At 41.5% G+C, this 24,872-nt stretch overlaps 1 protein-coding gene across 3 annotated transcripts in view; it reads left to right on the top strand.

Moving 5' to 3' along the window:
- ZNRF2 (zinc and ring finger 2) overlaps positions 1-24,872 on the top strand; it is a 164,334-nt gene that overhangs the window by 63,789 nt on the left and 75,673 nt on the right. For all 3 annotated transcript variants that reach the window (XM_073003480.2, XM_073003482.2, XM_020812706.3), the window contains exon 2: positions 7,704-7,799. In XM_073003480.2, coding sequence (XP_072859581.2) covers positions 7,704-7,799 — 96 coding nt within the window. The remainder of the gene's footprint in view (positions 1-7,703; positions 7,800-24,872) is intronic.

Genomic DNA, 24,872 nt, shown 5'->3' with positions numbered 1-24,872 from the left:
CCTAAGGTTAAAAAAAGAGCAGGAAAGTTTTTTTTCCCTGTTCTTATCTTGGATTTCTGTTCTCAAGTAGAAGCAAAATTTAGCAAATGGAGCTGTTCTTAAGTTGGATTGTTCTTAAGTAGAGACGTTCTTAAGTAGAGACCCCACTGTAGTTTCTAACAAGTGGCTATACATTCTCTTAATTATTTTATCTTTTGAGCCTAGTAAAGCTTTACCAAATGTCATCCCCGTTTCCAAGCCATAGAGCCAGTGAAGACAATCTTCCATGGTCACATGGCCAGTGCAACTTAGACACGGAACGCTGTTACCTTCCCACTGAGGCGGTCCCTATTTATCTACTCACATTTGCATGCTTTCAAACCGCTAGGTTGGCAGGAGCTGGGACAAGCGACGGGCGCTCACTCCGTCATAGATCTTTAGGGTTCTGTAAAATGCATACTTTTCAAAATTAAGTGGATTCCTTCTCAGTTTATTGTTCAGTAGTATAGTGCCTGAAACTGAATTAACTCCCGAGTGAGTGATATTACACTGTACATTTAATTTGAGAGCTGAGTAAATTCACTTGAGGTGCATAACTAACTTCTCTATATTGAATTCGGGCAACACTAAAAGCCATCAAAATAGTAAAAATTAGGATTGTGCATTTTTGGTTTAATAAGGTGATAAAAGAAAATAGCTTTTGTCAGATTTAGCAACTGCCCTCTTAATCATTATGTTTTGAGACCTTTTCATCAATATAATTTATAGTGTAGCTTACTGGCAGTTTATTTTATGCTATCATATTTGCAGGATTCATAAAACAAATTCTTGTTAGCTGGGCTCATTTCATGAACTGATAGGACAATGTATGCTTTGCTGATATTAGTTTTCTGGTAGCTGAATAGAAGTGAGTGATAAAATGAAGAGCAGGAACAAAGATAAATAGTTCTGCATTTGAAGTTCATATTGTATGGTAGACCCAAAAATGGAATTTGATCTGAGCCAGGATGTTTAGAAGGGCCATGCCCTGTTAAACGGCTGCTTTTAGAGACTAATAATCTATTGAGGAAATCAACCCTGAGCGCTCACTGGAAGGACAGATCCTGAAGCTGAGGCTCCCATACTTTGGCCATCTCATGAGAAGAGAAGACTCACTGGAAAAGACCCTGATGTTTGGAAAGTATGAAGATAAGAGGAGAAGGGGACGACAGAGGACGAGATGGTTGGACAGTGTCATGGAAGCTACCAACATGAATCTGACACAACTCCGAGAGGCAGTGGGAGATAAGAAGGCCTGAGGTGCTCTGGTCCATGAGGTCACAAAGAGTCGGACATGACTTAACAACACAGCAACAAGATTTTGAGGCACATTCCCAGAACATAGATTTTGGCAGGCATTTCAAAGCCAGCCCTCTTCCTATTGCCTAGATGTCTTATCGAGGAAATGGTGCAAGAATGAGAGAGAGAGAGAGTGGGTAGAGTGAGGCTGTGTAGCAGCCATCCTACAAAATGAAGCTCAAACATCCCAGGACTGCTGTTCTGTTTGTTGCTTTTCAACCCAGCAAAATGTGTTTGTGGATCTCTCTTCCAAAAAAAAAAGAGAAAGAAAAACCACATGAGACCAAGGAATTTAAATATTTTGCATTGGTAGAAAGATGGGGGAGAAAAAAATTCACCAAAAATTAACGAAGACTCAGAACAAAGCCAGATTAAGTTGGCACACGTTTTACAAGGTCCTCTAATGAATCCAAGCATTTAAAACAGTTTCTGAGTCTTCATTAATTTTTGGTGAATTTTTATCTCCCCCATTTGAATGCATTGAAGTGCCCGTTTGACAGCTGTCAAACTTGGGTTCAATGCATTTCAATGGGGGGAAAAATTCACCAAAAATTAACAAAGAGTCAGAACAAAGCCAAATTAAGTTTGCACATGTTTTAGAAGGTGCACTAACGATTCCAAGCATTTAAAACAGTTTTTGAACATTTTAAGACACTTTAAAAATAGCGAAAACGGACATCGCAAAACCATTGAAATGCATTGAATAGGCTTCAATGCATTCCAATGGGGGAAACATTGTATCGCTTAGTGATGTTTCCTATGGCGATTTTCGCTTAAGGACGGCAATCCGTTCCTATTGGAACGGATTATCCGGTTTTCAATGCATCTCTATGGGAAAACGCAATGTTTTCCCATAGCGATGGTTTTTTGGAACAAATTAAAATTGTTAAGCGAGGCACCACTGTATTTTCTTTCTGAGTACAGTGGACCCTTGACTTACAGACGGCTTGACTTACAGACTTTTTGAGTTACAGACTTCTCTGGCCACAAAATTTAGGTTTGACTTGCAGCCTGAGAATTGACTTACAGACCAGAAAAAACCCAAAATGGAACAAAAATGGCCTGTTACGGGATTAATCGGTTTTCAATGCACTGTAGGTCAATGGAGACTTGACCTACAGACTTTTTGACTTGAGAACCGCCTTCCAATATGGATTAAGTTCTCAAGTCAAGACCCCACTGTACCCAAGTTCTAAACCAGTGGTTGTCAACCTTTTCCTTACCGGCTCTGAGGGAGGTGGGGCGGCCCTTCATGTTCATGCTCTCCGATGCATGCATGAAGTGGTGGGGGATCACGCCTGTCCACCCGTGCACCCACCCCACCCCACCCCACCCCTGTGCGCGGTCTCATGTTTGAAAGGGTGAGGGAGCGCGGGGTGAGGGGGGAAGGTCTGTCTTTGTGGTGCGGCAGTGGCTACGGGGGTGGTGTAGAGCCGGGGGAGAGAGGGGGGGGGCGCATGCTTGAAGGGGTGAGGGAGTGCCTGCCAGCCAACAGCCTGGGAGTCTGAGCATGGCCGGCTTGCTCCCTCTGGCCGCTCGCCTCCCAGGCTCCAACAAGGCCAGGGTCGGCGCTCCTCGCCGCCCTCAGCAGGTCGATGCCGCCACTGGTGCCTCCAGCTCTGGAACCAACACCAGCGGCTGCTCGCCAGGGCTGCTGCGTCAGTCTTCGGCGCTCCTCCCTGTCCTTCACCATTTGAACTTCCCACCGGGGAGGGTGGCGAGGAGTGCCAACCCTGGCCTTGTTGGAGTCTGGGGAGCTAGTGGCCAGAGGGAGCAATCCGGCCATGCTCAGACTCCCAGGCTGCTGGTGCTGGCAGGCGCTCCCTCACCCCTTCAAGCATGCACCTGCGTGCAGGGGTGGGGTGGGATGGGCACAGGGGTGGGCAGACACTCCTGCGCACACGCAAAGCGGGGGGAGCGCACGTGCTGGAGGCATGGCAAGAACTTTGCAAATGGGGTATGGTTCCCAACCTGAGGCTGAGAATACCCCAAGCCAGCATTCTTATTCTTTCTGTCTCCTTACTGGGGGAAGTCCTACCTCTATTCCCTTCCTGCTGTAGACATAAATGCTTGCTTGCCTCTCTCTCGCCCCCCCCCACTCTGCACCACCCCCATTGCCACTGCTGCCAGGCTGCGAAGACAGACCTTCCCCCCTCCCCCCCGTACGCACTCCCCTGTCCCCAGCTGCTTCGCGTGCGTGGGCGCATGCGTGAAGGGGTGAGGGAGCGCTCATGCCCACGCTGGCACACGCGGGTGTGCACAAAGGAGCTCTGAGGAGGCGAGTGCGTGCGGGGGGGGGAGGAGGAAAGTCTGTCTTTCCGACCCAGTCTGGCTCATGCCAGGGACCGGGACCGGGTTGCGGACCGGGCGTTGATGACCTCTGTTCTAAACCACCACTGTATAGTGGCACCTTGACTTACGAAAGTCTCCACTTGTGAACGATTCGAGTTATGAACGGCTCAGTTCGCAAAAAAGTTGCTTCGACTTGCGAATGGAGCCTTGACTTATAAACGAAAAAAATGGGGAAAAAACCTTTCCTGCCCTTTTTTGACCTAAGTTCATCTTAGGTCAAAAGAAGAAAAAATTAAAAAATTCTCCCCCTAGTGGTTGAGTATGGATTAACTGGCTTTGTATTAGTTTTTATGGGAACTAATGCCTCTACCTACGAACGAAAAACAGCTTGAATGGATTAAACGGTTTTCAATGCATTCATATGGGAAATCTTGCCTTGATTTACGAACTTTTCAACGTACGAACACTGTTTCAATATGGATTAAGTTCGTAAATCGAGGTACCACTGTACTGGCTAATGAGTTACAACACCAGTCTTCTTTAATAAAGCTCACTGGCTCACATTGTATAGTTTCTTTAGTGTAGAGGTTGTTTGCCTTTTGACCACTTAGCATTTTTACTGTGAATGAATTTCTGGCATGAATGGTAAGATTCTATTAATACCTCATTGACCAGAATTCTCGTGCATAGCTGCATTGGCATAATTCTGTTAGTGTAATTTTTAAAGCAAATTGCCTCATATTAAGAAATCATCTTAGACATTATCTGTTGCACACTGAATTGTGCAACTTAATATGTGACCAAAATTGTCTAAGATGATTTGTTAACTTGAAGCAATTTGCTTCCGAAGACCCAGTGTTTGGGAGTTCAACTTCCTACTTCAGCGGTCCCCAACCCCTGGTCTGCGGCCCCATGCCAGTCTGTGGGCTTCCCAGGACTAGACTGCGGAGACTGATCTCTGTCCCCCCCCGCACGCCCACACAGTGGGCATGTCACCCTCGCTCATGACACTCCCACTTGCAAGCACAACATGCCCACCCGTGAGCATGGTGTGCCCCCAGCCCCCCTCCACATGGACCCTGTTCCCCACCAACTGGTCTGCAGTTCCAAAAAGGTTAAGGACTGCTGCCCTACTTGACAGGGGCTGAACTTGATGATCCACAGGGTCCCTTCCAGCTGTACAGCTCTAAGATTATTATTATTATTTACTTGGATGTACCCACACAAGAGGATTTTGGCCATTGTTTGGAAAGAATGCAGAATATGACATAGTCACAGTAGCACTTGACTTGGTGTTAAATAAGATGTAACTTAGCAGCAGGGTGGATTTGATTTAAATCACTGGAAGGGATCCTATGGATCATTGAGTTCAAACCCTGACAAATTGATTTAAATCACAATTTAAATTTCAAAATTTGGGCTTTGACAATTTAAATAAAAATCAATTTTTTAAATTTACATCAATTTGATTTTTTAAAATTGACTTTTATCCATCCTGCTTAGCAGTAATTCAAACATGAGGAGAGAGGGGTAGCATCATAGGATCCTTGCAAATCACTGTGTAATTTGGAACCACAATATTTGTTTCTCCCAATCAGAATTTGTTGATTTGACCTGTATCCTTCATAGATTCTTAAAGCTTTAGCCTTAAAAAATATTTTGGTATTTGTGTGTTTCTGTATGTGAATGCTATGAAATGTAAGTGTAAAGTCATAGTTAATCATGATTTATTAATGAGATGATTAATTGTATTACTTTGTATCATAGTGGTTCCTGGGATGCATACAGTGGCACTGTCAGAAAAGTATATGTCAATATTGCAAAGATTATATTTAAATTTACATTTTTATCTCTCTCAGCAGAAACATTTCTGACTATTCTGCTTGTTTGCATTAAGGAATATTGTACTTCCACTACTTTGGCCCATGCATAGAGCCATATCTATAGGATATACTTGTGCATGTAAGAATATTTAGTGCTTTGTAAAATAGCTTATAGTTCCTAGATATATTGCGTGTTTGGATTTGTGCCTTTAAATGTAAAAAAAGAAAAGAAATGTGTACAATGTTATGTTACTATTTCTGTAGCGTTGAGGGTCGGTACTTGCTCATACTGCTTTTAAATTAAATATAAGATTCTGAGAAGTGAAGTGTTCAAGCAGATGCTATACAGTACTAGAAACCAGATTTCACAATGTGTTATGTACTATGGCCATGCAGGTGCCTGGTCTTGTTGACCTAGTTTTCAACAAAATTAATTGAATCTTTCTGAATCCTGATTTTAGTTTAGAGGGATTGCTGCATACATAAGGTCACAATAATAATATTCAAATATTACATGTATCAGACTTAATTGGGTAACATGAACCTATAGCTAAAATGACCACCAATCATGGAATATATGGCAGATATCATGTACAGTATTTCAAAGTTTGGCAGTTATTTTTGTTGGCCTACAACTCCCAGAATCCTCCAGGTATCATTGCCTATGTATGCCATTCTACAGATTGTAGTCTAAAACGTAGTTTTGTCAATATGGACATTTTAGCCAAAGTTAGGACCTAGTTAATTTGAGGATGGAGATACAGTATGGCTTGGGGAATAGAGACTACTTCCAAAGTAACATTTATACAAAACATTTATAGAAAGTTTAAACTGTAAAAAATAAAGGTTAATTATTTGCCCCTTAAATCCCTGCAGAGTATACACTAGAATACTGTGTCTGAAGAAAATACTCCACTCTTGTTCCATAATACAACTCACTAACCTTGAAAGGTTGCATCATCAAAAGATGTGCCTCCCAGTATCTTAATAATTGGGAATGACTTTATGACCTTGGTAGTTAAGACAGAAGAGCGGTATTAAAATTCAGAACAGTGTGTTTTGTTATATACTGTATAATAGATTATTAGCAGACAGAAAGAAGCATTCAGCAAATGTCTTAATAACCAATGATTGTAGTGGCCACTGTGTGTCACGATATATAGGTTTTCATACATTTATTTTTTATTGTACAATCTGTCATCATGTTTCTGAGTGGAGGGAAGCCAATGAAAATGAATTTGTTGTTTATGATAGTCCTTGCTACTTGTTGGGGTGTCTTTCCCTAAGACCAGCAGGCCATGCCACCTGAAGCTTACAGCCCATGCTCTTATGGATTGCCATACCAAGAGAGGCCAGGAAGAACTCTCCTAAAACTGATCTTTCTCAATTGTGAGACCATCCCTATGGAATGGCCTCCTGGTAGAGCTGCACCTGGCCTACTCCCTCTGAGCTTTTAAGAGCATGTTCAAAACAAGGCTGTTCATAGACGCCTTTAAGGGCATCCTCTTTTAATTGTTTCATTATAGCTATGCTGCCCATTATGCCATCCCTTCGGTTTGCTTGGTTTTATGTTTAGATACATTAATTTTGATTATTTGTTTTTATTGTTAGGTCAGGTTAGGTTATTCTGCTTGTATTTCTTTGATGTAAACTGTCCAGATTGGTGTCCAACACTAATTGGGAAGTATACAAGTTTATGAAAGAATTAAATTATTTTTTCTCACATTGAAAATGGATCTTGCTATCCATTGTTAAATTGTCTTCTATTGCTGTAGTTCACTCGCAGAGTAAACTACAAGTTTACTTTCACAAGTTCACAAGTAAATTATGGATTTATTTCCCCTTTCCAACTTGCTGAATTCTCATATGTCTTCCCATTTGTTTGTCTTTCTGCCATTGGTGTCCTCTCTCCTTGCTGTTGTCTGAACTGGAACTTGTTCTTGTTGGCTCTTAATATTAACACACAGTTCCTGGCACAATGTAATCTCCTTCAAACTTAAAATCTCTTGCAGTACTGATCTTTACAGCATCCAGACAGATACAACTGTATGCCTATTAATTTTGAAAAATATATAATTTAAAAATTACATGTTTGATAAAATATGGCAGACTAAAAGCACAAAAAACGAATCCTCTAAAATACTTGTGCCCTGAAATATTTGTACCTGGTAATATTGAGAAGAATTTAATGTATGCATTTGGCAAATATAGAGGTACATATAAATGTTGTCACACTCCTCATTGTTTTTCTTTGTGTTTTTTTAAACTTAGGATTCAAGTGCCCAGTTTGTTCCAAGTTTGTATCTTCAGATGAAATGGATTTACATCTTGTGATGTGCTTGACAAAACCAAGGATAACCTACAATGGTAAGAAAGTAAGCTAATTACTACTTGTAATACATTAATTGGATTGATATTGCATTAGCAAACCTTCCAATTGGATACTTTTTTTTAACAGCAAGGGCAAAACTCTTGCTAGTTATTCCTGCTTATAACTAATAAATGTTTCACCTTTTTTTCTGGCCTTTGTTTTCACCTTTTCTCATGTGCTGCTTTCTTGATCATTCTCGCAGATGCTCTTCCTTTTTTCTATAAAATTCAAGGTCCTTATTATTTCAGTTAGAATGCATGATGGAAAAGTACCTGTGGGATTACTTGAATAGATAGTCTTCGGTATTTCAGAAGCCCGAGTGATTTGTCTTTTCTGGTTCCCTCACTTCTACGGCATAATCAAACAGGAGCTGGTGCTAATTTGAAGGTTAGCAAGGATTCACTTTGTTTATCATTCACAGACATAGTCTGTGACACAGAAATGCTGCACACAGTCAGTGGCTCTATGAGCTACCTGAGAGTGCAAGTTGGACTACAGCTGGCTTTCAGAGAAGTACCAGCTGGTTGCACTTCACTCCCCTCCCTTGAGCATGAGAGGAATATGAGCGAAGCTGGATCATTGTCTGGCATTTCTGTGAGTGCCATGATGTCCTGTGATAGTGTCCAGGTGGATGGAAATGTTGAGGGTGAAATCCCAAATTAATTTCCTTGTCCTACCCTGGATCTCAAGTGAAACAGTCAAAAGTGCAGATTGGTAGCTTCAGAAATCCTGGCAGCAAATGACTCTTCAACACCAGAGCAAAGCATAGATAGCCTTTGGGATCTAGCAGAAGGCAGATCTGGGCAATAGAGTAGGAGTTAAGTTTATACTTTTCATATGCCTACAGCAGCTTTTTCATAAAATACAGAGATTTCATATGAAACAATTTTTAAATTTATTTGAAAGATTTCTACACTCTGTTTCAAAATGCAGTATCTCCACCAAACTCTGGGACTATTTTTTTCCAAGTCCGAAAAAAGTTGGGCTGGAAACCAATAATAAATTCTAGTTTAAAGCTAGTTTATAATCCTAGCTTGTTTGGGTATGATAAACTGTAATTCTAGGATTGAACATCATGTGAAGCTCTCCCTGACTTGCTTGCCCATCTGTGTGAAAGAAGAGCAAAATGTGAATGAACAAGTTGTATGGAGGAGCACAGTGCTTCTTTATAATTTTGGTTTATTTAATAAGCCACATTGCATGATTTAAAATACCATATGAAAATAACCAGTATCAGCAACTATTTAGTGGTGCACGTTTTGGGGTACTTTATCATATAAAATGGGTAATAATTCAGAGACCCTTTTGTTATATTTAATTCTATAAAGTTCTCCAACATATTTGACTACTAGTACAACTGCTTTCCCCCCCCCACATCCTTTGTTTCCAGGTTTTTCATTGTCATATACTTTGGTCTAGATGGGCAGGATAGAAATCCAATAAATAAATAAAAATAAAATACTTCACAGATGTACAAGGCGAATGCATTTAAAGTTCTTTGCTGTATTTACCCCCATATTTATCTTCCAATAAGTATTTTTCATGCTGTTACTGTGTTTTCTTATTTCATTCCTCCTCTCCCTGCCCCGCCCTTGCCCCCAATAATTGATAAAAAGATTTAAACTAGTGAAGGAATGGTCTTTTAGGACTTAATCTTTTTACTTTAAAACAAACAAATTCTAGAATATTGTGAGCTGTTGTGTTGACCTATTAGATGGATAAGATGTTAATGTATGCAATTTTATAAGTTCAAAGTTATAACAAAAGTTTTTAAAACCATTATATAACCAATCTAGTATTTAATATACCTAAACAAAGTACTGCAAGGTAGTCAGGTCAGTCATGTTGTAGAGCACTAGCCAAGTCTTTTCAATCTTCTTGTCCCTTGTGAACTGTAAATTCATCCTGAAACATACTTAACATTCTCCAATGCTTGTTTCTTTTTCCGGGAAAGTCATCCACCATTATTGATCTTGTTACTGATCCCTAATAAACTGCAGGATTCTCAGAGTTCAAAAGCAACTGAACACTATTGGACTACATTTTGTATCAGAGAATTACTTCTCTAGTTCATTGCATTTAATTTGGCAGTATCTTATCTCTTAAAATTGCTACAGTCGCCTTGTCAGTAAGCCAGTTATTAGTAAGCTATGGGTGGTAGAGGAGGAGCAGAGTTGCATTCTTTTGCTGGGTGTGGAGGAAGGGAGCTTGCATTTCTCAGCAGTTGACTTGTTTTTTATGTTGACTGTGAAAAAAACATAAAGGATATTCCATTCCTCTCTAAAGCAGTCCACTAACTCACCTGAATGCTATCCCCTGCACATTCCTGCATACAATTCCTGGTTCCCTGTGATAATCAAATTATAATTTAGACAGAAGACTGTGCAACAACAGGTCATTTTATATGTGATATGGTTATGAAACTCCTACGAAGAACATTTATCCAAGCTGTTCAAAAAAGGAGATAATAAGATGTTTTGATTAACAACATATTTGGGTATTTTCAGTGTGTGAGCAGACTTGGGAACAGTGGCCAGAATCCTATTGCTGATTTACAGTCGTGTAGGGGAAATCATGTTAGGTCTTGCAGACATTACCTCACTGAGTCGCAATGTGCTTCCAAGACCTATGGGATTTTCCTTATGCAAGTGTAATTGACAATAAGATTTTGGTCAGACCAATATCATATCCTCTTACAGGTACATATAACTTTTATGCTATTGCTTATTGTTTTACTACGGTGGCTGTGCCATGTGAATACTTAATGGCCATTTAGTAAAAAATGTTTGCACATACGCAGGGACTCGTGAATTCACTTTCCACCTCCCCACAGTGTCCAGTTCTTCATGCAAAAAAGATGCATGAAGATCATCCCTTCTCAAAAGTTTGATTTTTGCTGAAGCTTGAAATTGCAAGAGACAGTCATGCTGATTATTGCTGTTTTCATACTTCAGTGCAAATGAGAGGAATCCATGTTTCTGGCAAGCCCTTTATATTTGATACAGGTGAGGCAGTTTATAATGATCCAAACCCTAAGTGCCATATAAGATCATAATAACTGGTAGTCATGTGATGAATGAGCAACCCCTTTCTTCATTGCTAATCCTTTAAGAAAGACCTACTGACAACATCCAGTCTTTATTTTTCAGCCACTGTCCAACGGTCATATTTAGCCTATGCTAGGAATTAGTCCATGAGCACTTATCGCAGTGTTAAGATGTGCTAATATAGAAGGGGGACCGCTATCTGAACTTCAGTTTCCATTTGGTAAAGTCATTTTTATTCTTCTTTTATTTTCCAGTTATTTGAAGTTGAATAATGTGCTTCAGAGACTCTAGGTTGATAAGAAGATAAATTTTCATTGGTTTATTAGAAAATTATATTTAAACCTTGATCCATTTTTTTTTTTTAAAAAAATAAGTGTTACTAAAATAATATAATAAGAGTGTCAGCTAAGTTTAGGCAGCCCAATGTCACCCTGTAAGTCACTTATTTCATATGGTGAAGATCTATAAGAGCTGGGGAGTTATGCTATATTCCCATGGTCCAGCCAGGCTGAAATAGAAGAGCAAACTTAAGACTGCAACTGCTTCCATCACTATCAGTTCAAAGATTTGAACAGAGTATGAGGAGAAAGTTGGACCCACATCAGAAATAACCTTGGGATGAGTGCTACTTGAGTATCTGTGGACCATCTTAGATCAAGGAAGGCCTAAGCTGGAAGAAGTCTAGGAGAAGCTAGAGGTGGAATTGACTGTAAAGGGAGTCAGTCAACTAGATGATAAGTCTGGGCAGGCATGAGACATTCAGAGGACTTTGGGGGATCCTTGCATCAGCTGGCTCAGAGGTGTAGTTGTGCATGGCCAGAAAAATAAGGGATGGTCCCTGGTGGGAATGACTGGAGAGCCAAACGACAATGAGTTACCTGCATTGGTAATGACCTGTCACTCACCTGTCCAGTATATCAGTACTGTAGCAATGCATAGCGGTCATCTGTTGAACACATCTCAGACCCTTTAAGGATCCTCAGTACCTGCAGTGTGGATCAGGAATCAGAAAGAGACAAAGAAGGAAAACAGATAGGTGCTTTAAAATAAAAGCTGATCTTAAAAAGCTTGCTAACTTACAGTACTCTGTTTAAGGTTAAATAAAACAGTGGGGTCAGCTGAGGAGTTGGAGCACACAGAGTGTCTTTGCATGGCGGACCACTTGGCAAAATGACCAGAGTGACTACATTATCCTGGAATCTTAGTTAATTTGTGTGTGTGTGTGGGGGGGGGGGGGTTAGACGGACAAGGGTTGACCGGATACAGTGGATATAAAAAGTTTACACATCCCTGTTAAAATATCAGATGTCTGTGATGTAAAAAAATGAGACAGAGATAAATCATTTCAGAACTTTTTCCACCTTTAATGAGATATATGAACTGTACAACTCAGTTGAACAGCAAACTGAAATCTTTTAGGTAGAGGGAAGTAAAAATGAAAAACTGAAATAATATGGTTGCATCTGTGTGCACACCCTCTTATAACTGGGGATGTAGTTGTGTTCAGCAGTAAACAATCACATTCAAACTCGTGTTAAGTAGGAGTCACAACACCCCTGCCATCAGCTAAAGTGCCTCTGAGGAATCTCAAATAAAGATCAGCTGTGCTAGTAGGTCTTTCTTGACATTTTCTTAGTCACATCCTACAGCAGAAGCCATGGTCTGCAGAGAGTTTCCAAAGCATCAGAGGGATCTCATTGTTAAAAGGTATGAGTCAAGAGAAGGGTACAAAAGAAATTCCAAGGCATTAGATCTACCATGGAACACAGTGAAGACAGTCGTCATCAAGTGGAGAAAATATGGCACAACAGTGACATTACTGAGAACTGGACGTCCCTGCAAAAGTGATGAAAAGACTGCAAGAAAATTAGTCAAGTGGCCTACAGCAACATTAAAGGAGCTGCAGGAATATCTGGCAAGTACTGGTTGTGTGGAACATGTGACAACAATCTCCCATATTCTTCATATATCTCAGCTATGCGGTAGAGTGGCAAGACAGAAGCCTTTTCTTTTATGAAGAAAAACATCCAAGCCTGGCTAAATTTTGCAAAAACACATCTGAAGTCTCCCAAAAGCATGTGGGAAAAAGTGTTATGATCTGATGAAACCAAGATTGAACTTTTTGGTCCTAATTCCAAAAGATATGTTTGCCCCCCCCCCCAAAAAAAAACCCTGCACATCACCAAAAGAACACCATACCCATAGTGAAGCATGGTGGTGGCAGCATCATGCTTTGGGGCTATTTTTCTTCAGCTGGGACAGGGACCTTAGTCAAGCTAGAGGGAATTATGAACAGCTCCAAATACCAGTCAATATTAGCTCAGAACCTTCAGGCTTCTGCTAGGAAGCTGAACATGAGGAGGAACTTCATCTTTCAGCATGACAACAACCCAAAGCATACATCCAAATCAACAAAAGAATGGGTTCACCGGAAGAGCATTTTGGAATGGTTCAGCCAGAGCCCAGACCTGAATCCGATTGAATATCTGTGGGGTGATCTGAAGAGGGCTGTGCACAGGAGATGCCCTTGCAATCTGACAGATTTGGAGTGTTTTTGCAAAGAAGAGTCAGCAAACATTGCTAAGTCAAGATGTGCCATACAGCTAGACCCATAACCAAAAAGGCTGAGTGCTGTAATAAAATCAAAAGGTGCTTCGACAGAGTATTAGTTTAAGGGTGTGCGCACAGATGCAACCATGTTATTTCAGTTTTTTTATTTTTACTTCCCGCCACCAGAGCACCATCCAGGAGTTCAGTTCCCCACTCTGCCTGTAGGAGAAGAGCCAGTCTGTGTGGTTTTACACAAGATAAATAAACTCAGAGCACTGCCAGAAGAAAGTATTGGTAAACCACTTGTGAATACTTTTTACCTAGAAAACCCTGGAAAGGATTGCTATTAGTTAGAATTAACTTTATGACACATAATAATACTTTTTACTAGATTGACAGTGGCTAAACATAAACATTCTTGAGTAAGCATGCTTAACCAAAATGACTAGCATACCAAACATGCCTCATCTTTCCACACAGTCTAGGAAATGAATTGAAAACAACTCCCTTATCTTTGGCCAAAATATTGGGACAAGAAAAATATTAATTGAACAGATCTGGCTTTTCTGTCTCTGTGAGATTTAATGGTGAAAATGCTTCTTTTTAGAACCACAGGAAAGATGTATGGTATTCCACTTTGGCTGGATGCCAGCCAACTGTGCAGCTCAAGTTGCTTGTAGCTTTAAACAAGTAAGACATTGAAGGGAAGCAGAATGTTACAGGTCTCTTCTAGCCCACTCTTACAATGGATTTTAAAAAAAATCTATGAAACAGAGGGAAAGCTGAAATGCTTTTCAGAGTAGGACGATAAAAACAAGTGGTTTACCAGTTGGTTGCATGCTGGTTGTACAGTGGTGCCTCGCTTAACGAGCGCACCGTTTAACGAAGAATCCGTATAGCGATCCCTTTTTGGGGATCGCTATACGGATCAGCCCCAATCGCCGCACTCACTTTGCGACGATTGGGGCCTCCGGCGGCCATTTTGGAGCCGCCGAACAGCTGATCAGCGGCTCCAAAATGGCCGCCGGATGACCCGAAATGCCCCCCTGCAGTGTTTTCGCGACCTCCGTAAGCAAGGGGAGGGCGCGAAAACACTGATAGGGGCCATTTCGGGTCATCCGGCGGCCATTTTGGAGCCGCCGATCAGCTGATCGGCGGCTCCAAAATGGCCGCCGGACGCGAAAACATCGCTGGAGGGGTAAGTTTCGAAGCTTATTGGAACGCATTAAACTAAGTTTAATGCGTTCCAATAGGCTTTCCTTACCCGCACAGCGATGTTTTCGTATAGCGAAGGTTAATCCGGAACGGATTAACCTCGCTATACGGGGCACCACTGTACTTCGATGTAGCCACCATATTCTTCAGTTTTCAGATGTTGAAGTGAGTAGCTTGTTGTATGTACTGTGATTGAGGACTTTAGTAAATGTGCCCTCTGCACATAAACAGTGTGGAAGATAAATGTGTTACGGACATTCAGTGACATGGAAAAGCTGTAGCACAACTGTGTCTGGCCTGTGCTGAGTATTAAACAGTAAGAACAGAGTCTGTATTTGCTGTAGCTGCCACCTGTGACTATCCAGCTGGTTATTTACTCTTGAACTGGTACAGATGTAAAGTGATGGTGCTTGTGACCTTAGCAATATTCCCCATTTAGCTGGAGCCCCCCCTCCCATCATGTTATTTTTTTATTTTGCAACTTATGAGAATGCACTGGTATGCCCATATAACATGCTCAGTTATTGGGTGATAATTGTTGGTTGTATATTCTCCTTCTAATACAGTGGTGCCCCGCATAGTGACGATAATCCATTCCGGATAAATCGTCGCTATCCGGAAACGTCGCTATACGGGGCAAAAAACCCCATAGGAACGCATTAAACTCAGTTGAATGCGTTTCTGTGGGGACAAAACTCACCGCTAAGCAGGAATCCTCAATCCGGCTGCCATTTTCGCCGCCTCAGTAAGTGAGGAATCAGCGCGAAAACGCTGCGAGCGGCCATTTTGGAACCGCCGATCAGCTGTTCCAAAACATCGCAATGTGAAGATCGGTAAGCGAAACGCTTACCGATCATCGCAATGCGATGTTTACCCTATCTAAACATCGCAATGCAATCGCTTTTTCGATTGCAAAATCTGTGTCGCTATGCGGATTCGTCGTTAAAAGGTGCGCTCATTATGCGAGGCACCACTGTATTCTTATTTGGACTGTGTACAGCTCCTAAAGGATCTTTTAACTGCTTGCCAGTATTGAGGACGTTCAGTATTAGTGGTTTGCCAGATCAAGTAGACAAGATAAACAACATTTTGTTTGTGTCTGGCGTGAAACACTGGTGTGCCAAATACATATGAACTGTTGCTCTGATTTTCTTGAAGGAAGACCTGTACTTCAATAACTGTAATTCTTCACTATGAAAAGCTGAACTCTTTGACCTGTTTAAATTATACAAATAGAAAGTCCGTTCCCTAATGGCTGCATAAGGAGAGCTGCATAAATTTTGGTGGCAAATTGTTGTTCTTCAGCAAAGAGCTGGGCATGTGCCCAGAAATGCAACTATCACCTCATTAAAGAGTGGCATTTTGCTGCCACTCCTTTTGCAAGTATAAAGTAACAATAGGATTCTGACCATTTATTGTGTAATAACTGGCTTGTAAATTCTAATGACTGTAACTTAATAAGAAGTACTCCGTAATTTTCAGAAGCCATGTTTATTTTTTCTTTTGTGTGAATAACTGATACTGTAAGATTGTTGCTCCCACATCACATCCTGTTGAAAGGTTCACAGTGCATAGACGTAGGACTGAGGTCCCCAGTATAGTACTTTTAGACACCACTGTACCTGCAAACCCAGACTGAGGTATCCAACAGGCTGTCTCCAACTTCAAGTCAATGTACTGATTTTTCCATTTATGTGCATGGTGGCAGGGAGCCTGCCCTGTCAGAGAAATGACTCATGGCAAGGAAAAGTCTGTCTTTCACCAAAGAACCTTGGGTCAGCAGGGTCCTTGGCAGGGGTAAGGTAAAGGTAAAGGTTCCCCTTGACAATTTGTCCAGTTGTGTCCGACTCTAGAGCACAGTGCTCATCCCCATTTCCAAGCTGTAGAGCCAGCGTTTTGTCCGAAGACAATCTTCTGTGGTCATGTGGCCAGCGCGACTAGACAAAGAATGCTGTTACCTTCCCACCAAGATGGTACCTGTTTATCTACCGTATTTGCCGGTGTACAAGGGGACTGGGCGTTAGACGACCCCGCAACATTTCCACTCAAAATATAGAGTGGACGGCTCTGCTGCAGCGCCGCTGGCGGCTGCCCTAGGCTCTGCCCGGGCCCGCCCTGGAAGTTCATGGCCGGCGACGAGAAGGGCGAGAAGTAAAGGGAAGCAAGCAGGCAGCGGCAGAGGAGGAGGAGGGGAAGGAGAAGCAGCTCTCTGGTGGCGTGCAGGCAAGTGGGCTCAGCTGCGAGGAGGGCAAGAAGGGAAGCGAGCGGCGGCAGAGGAGGAGGAGGAGGGAAAGGAGAAGCAGCTCTCCAGTGGCGTGCGGGCGAGTGGGCAAGCTGGCTCAACTGCGAGGAGGGCAAGAAGGGAAGCGGGCGGCGGTGGAGGAGGGGAAGGAGAAGCAGCTCTCCAATGGCACGCGAGCGAGCTGGCTCAGTGGCGCGGGGCAGTGGGCTCTGGCCACTCAGGCATGGCCGGCTCTGCTTCCCTCCCTCCGTCCAGACTGACTGACTGACTGACTGACTCTGCGGCCGGCGCAGCCCCACATCACTCAGCGGCGGCGGCAAGAGGCTGAGGGGGACGGCAGGAGGAGGAGGAGGAGGAAAAGGGAAACGGGCGGTAGCGGGCGAGCGAGCCCAAATGAAGTGCACCCGGCATACAAGGCGACCCCCCCCACTTGGAGGCATGTTTTTTGGGCCAAAAAAGTCATCTTGTATGCCGGCAAATACGGTACTTGCATTTGCATGCTTTCGAACTGCTAGGTTGGCAAGAGCTGGGACAAGTGATTGGAGCTCACTCTGTAGGTTGGATTTGATCTTACGACTGCAGGTCTTCTGAACTTGCAGTACAAAGGCTTCTGTGGTTTAACCCACAGCGCTGCCCCGTCCCTTCTTGGTAGGGTTAGGCTTCTATATACCCTCCATCCCTGTATCAACAAGCTTCCAACAAATTGAAAATTCACTCCATTCACTTGTTAAGAGTGAAGAATAGAAGTCAGAGAAATAAGAGGATACACATGTGCACAAACACATACCACTGCAACTACTAGGCAGATTGGTGTGCAAGACATTTTTGTTACCCCCTGTGCCCCAGTGGAGAATTTGAAGTAGACAGGGCATTTTTTTTCCAAAATTCCAAAAATGACCACATACTCAACACAGTTGGGGACCCTAGTCTAGTATTAAGGATTGGGCTTATCCTTTGCACTTGCTTCTTCTTCAGTTGAGTTTTTATGAATTACTTTAGCCTTCCATTGTTAGAAGGAACAGAGGATTCTGACTACTTTGGAATTCTGTTTTTGGCAGCAGGTTGGTGCCTTTGAGCAGTAAATACTTTAAGACAGATGTACGATAGTATGTGACAGAGAACAGGATAGAATTCAAATGTGCTCTAGGGCAGCTCGCGGTCTTATTTTGTACAACATGCAGGTTCGTGTACAGGCAAGGACTTAAGGTTATAAAAAGCTAAACACTATGCTTTCTAATCCTTTTTACAAATGGCATTCAGTATTCATGTGCCACATGTTGGCAGCAGGAATGGCACAGAATGTTCTGTTTTTTCACTTTAACTCATAGAGATTCTGAGGATATCTTAATGGACTGTCTGTGAACAGCAGGACAGCCATGAGTTACTCACAGTAGGAATAAAATAAAATAAAGTTGTAATTCTACATTCTCAGGGCAGAGAAAATGTTTCACATGCTTAGGCAGCAGCACACTATGAGCTAATATTGTATTTATTCTGGCTTGTATCTAAAGGTATTTTACAGTTCTTGACAGCAACATACCAGTGCCGGGAGTCAGGATAGTTGAGCATCTGAAATTTCCCTCATGACCAATATCTCATGGTTTGTTGGTGACACTGTGGTGCCTGTAGAAGGGTTTTAACACAATTTATATATAATCTTCGAACTCCAGAGTTGGAAGGGACCCTGTGGACTCATCAAGTCAAGGAGGTACAGTGGGGAATCAGACTCCCACTGTACCTCCTTGAGGTACATTGATCAGACTCCGCAGCCAGATACTTCAACCACTGAAGTATCCAGCTGTGTTTTAATGTGTATTAAACTTTTGTTTTTATCTTGTGTGTTTTGTGTTTAGTACTTGCTGAATATATATAGAGTCAGAATTAGCATAGCTGAGATAATTTATGTGCAATTACTGGTAGACAATTAAACTGAGAGGCAGGCATACATTTTTTTAAAAAAATAAATGTTTATTATTTAAGTTACAATCCTTTGATCACGTAACAAAAAATAAAAAATAGTAAAGGGTGTAAAATGTAAAAAGTGTGTAAAAAGTGTGTAAAAAGTGTGTACTCAGAGAAATAAATAAAAATATTGGACACGTAACAATTCTTGACACATCAGTAGTTCTGTCCTTAAAAAAACAAAAGGAAGAAAGAGATCCTTCACATGACTAAGGGCAAGTGATTTCATAGATCAGTGTCCAACATATGTGATGGAGTCTTGTATTATGCTACAAGTTATTTGACTTATCCTTTGCACTTGCTTATTCTTCAGTTGAGTTGTTATGAATAGCTTTAGCCTGCCATATGTCTGTGTAGTGTTACCTTTCCTCAATGAACTGAATGCTTTCCTAGAACTCTAAATAGCTTTTAGTCCACCGGCTTATTTTTGTCAGTATCTAATCTTGACACTAAGGCCAACTACAGCCATCATGTAAGCCAAAATATTTAAATAGGTGATTCTGATATTTCAAAAAGTGTTGGGTTATCCCTCAAGAAGAGTTGCACCTTTCCAATGATACCTGCCACTGCCATTATTTTCTCATCTGGTTGATATTTTCATATTTTCCAAAGCACTTCTTAAATTTGGGTGCTCCATTTGCTTAAGCTTTATGATACATGTTATGGTATGGGAAATACAGCAGCTAAAATTGGATAAATTGCTGATATCTCTGCTAAAGTGCATGCCAGTGATTTACAGTAGGAGAGAAAGAGGTTGATGCTCAGGCTTGATAGACAGGCTAGGGGCAGTTAGAGGCTTAGCAAAATCAGTGATATTGGTACAGTATGAGCTAGTCTTAGTATCTTTGTACTAGAGATGTAAACCTAGAATTTTGACAGCATGACAAAAATGAGTGTTTTTCTCTATTTAAAAAATATTTTCAGAGAAAATTTACATTTTGGAAAAAAATAGAAGTCATGTGTAGTATTTGTTTTCATATCAAACCTAAACTTGCTTTATCGTTTCAGGAATGTAACATGGTTTTATTCATAACGTAGATAATATATATATTTGTGCTACTTGACATATTTAGGAAATTTAAAAATATAAAAGCCTTAAGGTTTGTACGAACAAAATTATGAATATGTGAAGAGATGGCTGCATACTGTACATTCTGTGCTACCTTTGTACATGTATCATCATTTTCACCTTCTAAGTAAGAAAAAATGAAAACAGAAACCTCATATTTTGTAGTAATTAAAACAGAGTATATTTTGTTTGGAGAGAAGCAATCTTGCTTTCACTCTGACTGTAGCAAACTATAATAAAAGTCATTAGAAGACAGAAAACAGCAATCCATAAGCTGTGAGAGCCCTGCTCTGTGGCCTCATGACAGTAGACATACTCATGAGGTGCAGAAATTGCATCTTGGATTTGTGCTCTGTATGTGCCTCTAAGCTGTGCACAAGGATAAGTGTTCTCTAATTCTCAAGACCAGGGGGCTCCAAACTTTTCACATGGAGGACCACATAATTGTGATATTTTTGAGGGCCAAAGAAATGTGCGCATACACACATACGCGTAAGGACACGTGCACATTTGGGCCGGATGTGGCCCACAGTTCGTACTTTGGAGACGCCTGTTCTAGACTGTCTAAAATACAAATCTTCATACTATGCATTTTTTTGGATTTTCAGGTGTGTGAAACAATCTTAATTTTTGGGGGGAGTGGATAACTTTGAAGAGAGGGAGAGGTGAGTTCAGTTTCATCAAAACTGAAGGGCTATGTGAATGTGTCTGAAGAAAATGAACAGTATGAACTAAAGCCCATTTGGACACTTGACAAAATTCACTGGAAGCTTGTTCCAGCTCTTCTAAAACAATGTGTCAGAGTATTTGGCAGGAGAGGGGATGTGTAGAAAGTGAAGCAGTGGCTTCAGATGGGCCATGGGACTAAATCTGTTAACTCTAAAGGACTGTGGATCATTCCTGTCAGGTTCGTTTACCTGATTCCAACACTCTTACTGAAAAAATTTCAATTTTCAAAGGTGTTCGCCAAGGCTGCATTTTGGCCCCTTTATTATTTAATTTATTTTTAGCCGATCTTCCCTCTTTTCTTTCCCCTTGCAATCAGTCGGCTCCAGCCCTTAATGGTGTTCCCTTATCTATACTCCTGTATGCTGATGATACAGTGCTGATGTCTCGTACTAAATCAGGTCTTCGACGCACTTAAATTTCAGGACTTCTGTGATCTTGACGATCTATCCATTAACCCTAATAAAACCCAAATTTTGGTCTTTTCCCGCTCTTGGTCCCCTACATCTTGGACAATAGGGTCTTCTTCCTACCGTCAAGTACGCTCTTATAAGTATCTGGGTCTTCATATTCATCACAAACTCAGCTGGACATCTCATAAAAAAGCTGCCATTTCTTCAATTTCTCCCCAATTAAAAGCTATTTCTAAATTTCATTTTTCTTCTGGAAACCAATATATCCCAGCAGCCATCCAGATCTTTCAGTCTAAGATTCTCTCTCATTTACTGTACGGTGTGCCTGTATGGATACACTCGGTTAATTTGGATATTGATCAAGTTGCAGCAACGTTTTTTCGCAGAATATTAGGACTTCCTAACTTAATTAGGCTCTCTACTATTTCTTTAGAATTGGGCATTCACCTACCTTCCACAACTGCCTGGTTACTTACATTCAAATTCTGGCTCCTGTGATGAGATGGTATTTGTAGTTAAAATCTTGTAAGGAACATGGGTTTTGTAATTGAGAAATGTGCAGGAGAGGTTCCATCTTGTTTCTCTGTATAAAGGATCTATGCTATGCTGACAGGTTGTTTGCTAGTGAGAGCAGGGAGAATGCTATTCTGAGAGCATGAGAAAGGATTCTGTGAGATAAGATAGATGGGTATTGTTGTGATTGGATGACATCGTGGGAAGGAGCGATAAGACCTTACCAGTTACTCTTGAAAAAGGAGCTTTTTGCCTATGGACATTGTCATTCGTGACTCACCCTAATGTCTTTCGGGACCCACTCTTCAGTCTTTCGAGACTTACTCGTGGCCTACACACATGGATTATACATGGACTATACTGGATTACCCTTTGGCGGATGGACTATTTCCTATGGAGTATTTCCTATGGAATACCCTTTACGGACTACTACTTATGGAATATTCCTTATGGACTATTATCTTGGATTTTTCTCAGGACAATGGGACATGTGCTTATTCTCTTGGATTTTTCTTTGGTACAGTATTTTTCTTCTACAGGATTATTGAGGACTATGGACTTTTTCTGACTTAATTGTTTTTCCTAATGGACTACTCTATCGGAACAGTTTTTGTTATTTTTCTTGGCTTTCTGTATTCTTGTAGGGTTTTTGGACACTTGCATATTGTTCATGTTTTCTTTACATCCCTGCAACTTTGTAAATAACCAGCACAATGCTTAATTGCTTGCTTTGGCCTAGATTGGTTTTGATACTTAAGAACATGCTTATTATTTAATAAAATAATGATTATAAAAATCAATTGGTTTCCTGAACAGTAAACTTGTCTTAGGGTCATCTGAGAGTGCTGCCTTGGCCTAGCATACTTAAGGAGTCCTGCCTGTGGTGCAAGATAAGTCTAAGGACTACAAAGCCCACATGGTTTTCTAACACTAATATCTGAGAGTACAAGGGTGTTCTTATTAGGGCAGACTTGTAAGATGGGGAGTTGTTCACGTCTAGCTGCGTTCTAGGACTCACTCAGCACGTGTTAGCGTGTACAATCTCCAAATTACTCTCTGCCCGAGCATTCACGCGTGCTTTCGAGCGCCGTGATTGTCACAGCTCCGTCTTCATTTAAATTCACATTCTGGATCCCTGATATATGATTTATTGTGCGATTCATACTCCTTTTCTTGGTTCCAGCTTATTGAAAAGAAACTCTCTTCTCTTCACATATCCCTGGAATCCTTGATAGATATGAATCTCACTATGGCTTATTCCACAATCAAGGACAAGCTCTGTCACGCCGAATTCAATCACCTATGCAATAATCTTAACTCTGTATGCTCCCCTCTTTCTGTTGGATTTTTTCCATCTCAGGATCACTCTCCCAAATATTTCCACTCCCTAGTAAATCCACATCTAAGAAGAGCTTTTATGTTAGCCCGTTTTAACATTTTTCCTTCGGCCACCCATGCCAGTCGATTTCTCAACATCCCTCGTGAAAAAAGACTTTGTTTCTTTTGCTTAGAGACGCCTGACACCCTGGCTCATATACTGTTTCAATGCCCTGCTCATCACCACCTCCAAAAATTTTTTCTTGAACCTTGGATCTCTTATTTTTCCAATTCTTTTGAGTCAACTCTTTCCATTTTCATGAGCGATGAATGTAATGCCCTGACTGCTGCTGTTGCAGGTTTCTTATCTGCAATTCTGAAATCGTCCCCTGCTTCTCGGTCCTAATTTATGAAATTTGTGCAATTTTACTTTTTCTATTTTGCCTGAGTTGCTTGTGTTGTTGTAACTTGTAAATGCCATTAAAGATTTCAGAACACATAATACTTTCAGATACTTAACAGCCAAGAAGGATCAAGTGACTAGACTATTGGTCTTCTCTTGGCTACTCATCTGTAATTTTGGAAGTAGTAACAAACACCTCCAACAATTGTGAGGTAAAGAAACCTACACATATGCTGCTCATGCAGAATCTTAACAGAATTTTTGTCAGTTCTCTAAACTTCATCTATTGTCAATGCCAGTTCTTGCTTTATTTTATTGTAGTGCAGGCTTGCCCAACCTGCAGCCCGAGGGCCGCATGCGGCCCAGGTCAGCTCGTAATGCAACCCAGTGCAATTTTTTATTTTTAAAGAAATTCCCAAGTTTCAAGTTACACTGCCGGCGCTTGCGGCTGGAATGCGGCTGGGGCATGTCACAACAGTAGAGGGAGAGAGGGAAGGAAGGAAGCAGTGGGAGGGGAGGGGACAGGGGGGCTGCGTGACTGCATTGCGCCGTCCCCATCAATAGGTGGACCCCCTCCTGTTCCCATAAAGCCGCCGGAGTCGAAGCTGGCAGCCTCTGCTGTCTGAGATTGCAGCTGTCGGTAAGCGCGCATGGAGCGGGGCTGTGGAGGACGGCTAGGGCTGCCCCCCCATGCGGCCCAAACCAAATGTATGGGCGGCCCAAACCAAATTTTCATCTTCTAATGTGGCCCAGGTAAGGTGAAAGGTTGGACACCCCTGTTGTAGTGTTTGCCTGCAGATGTATGCTACATCATATCAATACAGTGGACCCTCAACTTACAGATGGCTCAACTTACAGACTTTTCGAGTTACAGATTTCTCTGGCCAGAGAATCGACCTACATACAAGAAAAAAACCAAAATGGAACAAAAATGGAACAAAAACAGCCAGTTACGGGATTAATTGGTTTTCAATGCATTGTAGGTCAATGGAGACTCGACCTACAGACTTTTTGACCTGCAACCACTGTTCCAATATGGATTAATTCCGTAAGTAGAGGGCCCACTGTATAAGGAATTCAACAGCCTAAGCCACATTAATATATATTCCTATGTTTGTACATTGCATGCAGCCTCCAACCTCTAGGGTTGCCAGCTCCCCACCTCAATTTTTTATTTTTTATTTTTTGGGGGTGGGAGGGATGGCTCCAAGTCCTTGTGTGTCCTGTAGGGAGCATTGGAAATAGTTTTGCCATGGGGAGGCGGGGCCTCTGGCCATTGCCTTCAATTTGTTTTTGTTTTTTTGTTTAAAAGTATTGGTTTCTACAGGCTGTGAAAAGGCTTTTCCAGTTTATGAAAAACATTTTTAAAGAAGAATATTTGGGGTGTGGGCAGGGAGAGGGGTATACCTCCATTATCCAAAGGTGGGAATGTGTAACCATCAGACCTTTGCTATACAGTATTGTTGTTTTTAAACGTTGTGAAAACATATAAAATAAATTGGACTTGAGAGACGTGGTGGCGCTGCAGGCTAAACCGCAGAAGCCTGTGCTGCAGGGTCAGAAGACCAAGCAGTCGTAAGATCAAATCCACGTGACAGAGTGAGCACCCATC

This window comes from Pogona vitticeps, chromosome 6, assembly GCF_051106095.1.
Source record: "Pogona vitticeps strain Pit_001003342236 chromosome 6, PviZW2.1, whole genome shotgun sequence".
In the NCBI taxonomy this organism is placed as follows: Eukaryota; Metazoa; Chordata; class Lepidosauria; order Squamata; family Agamidae; genus Pogona; species Pogona vitticeps.
Note: the sequence above shows the minus strand (reverse complement) of the source record. Positions and strands in the feature narration are given on the sequence as shown.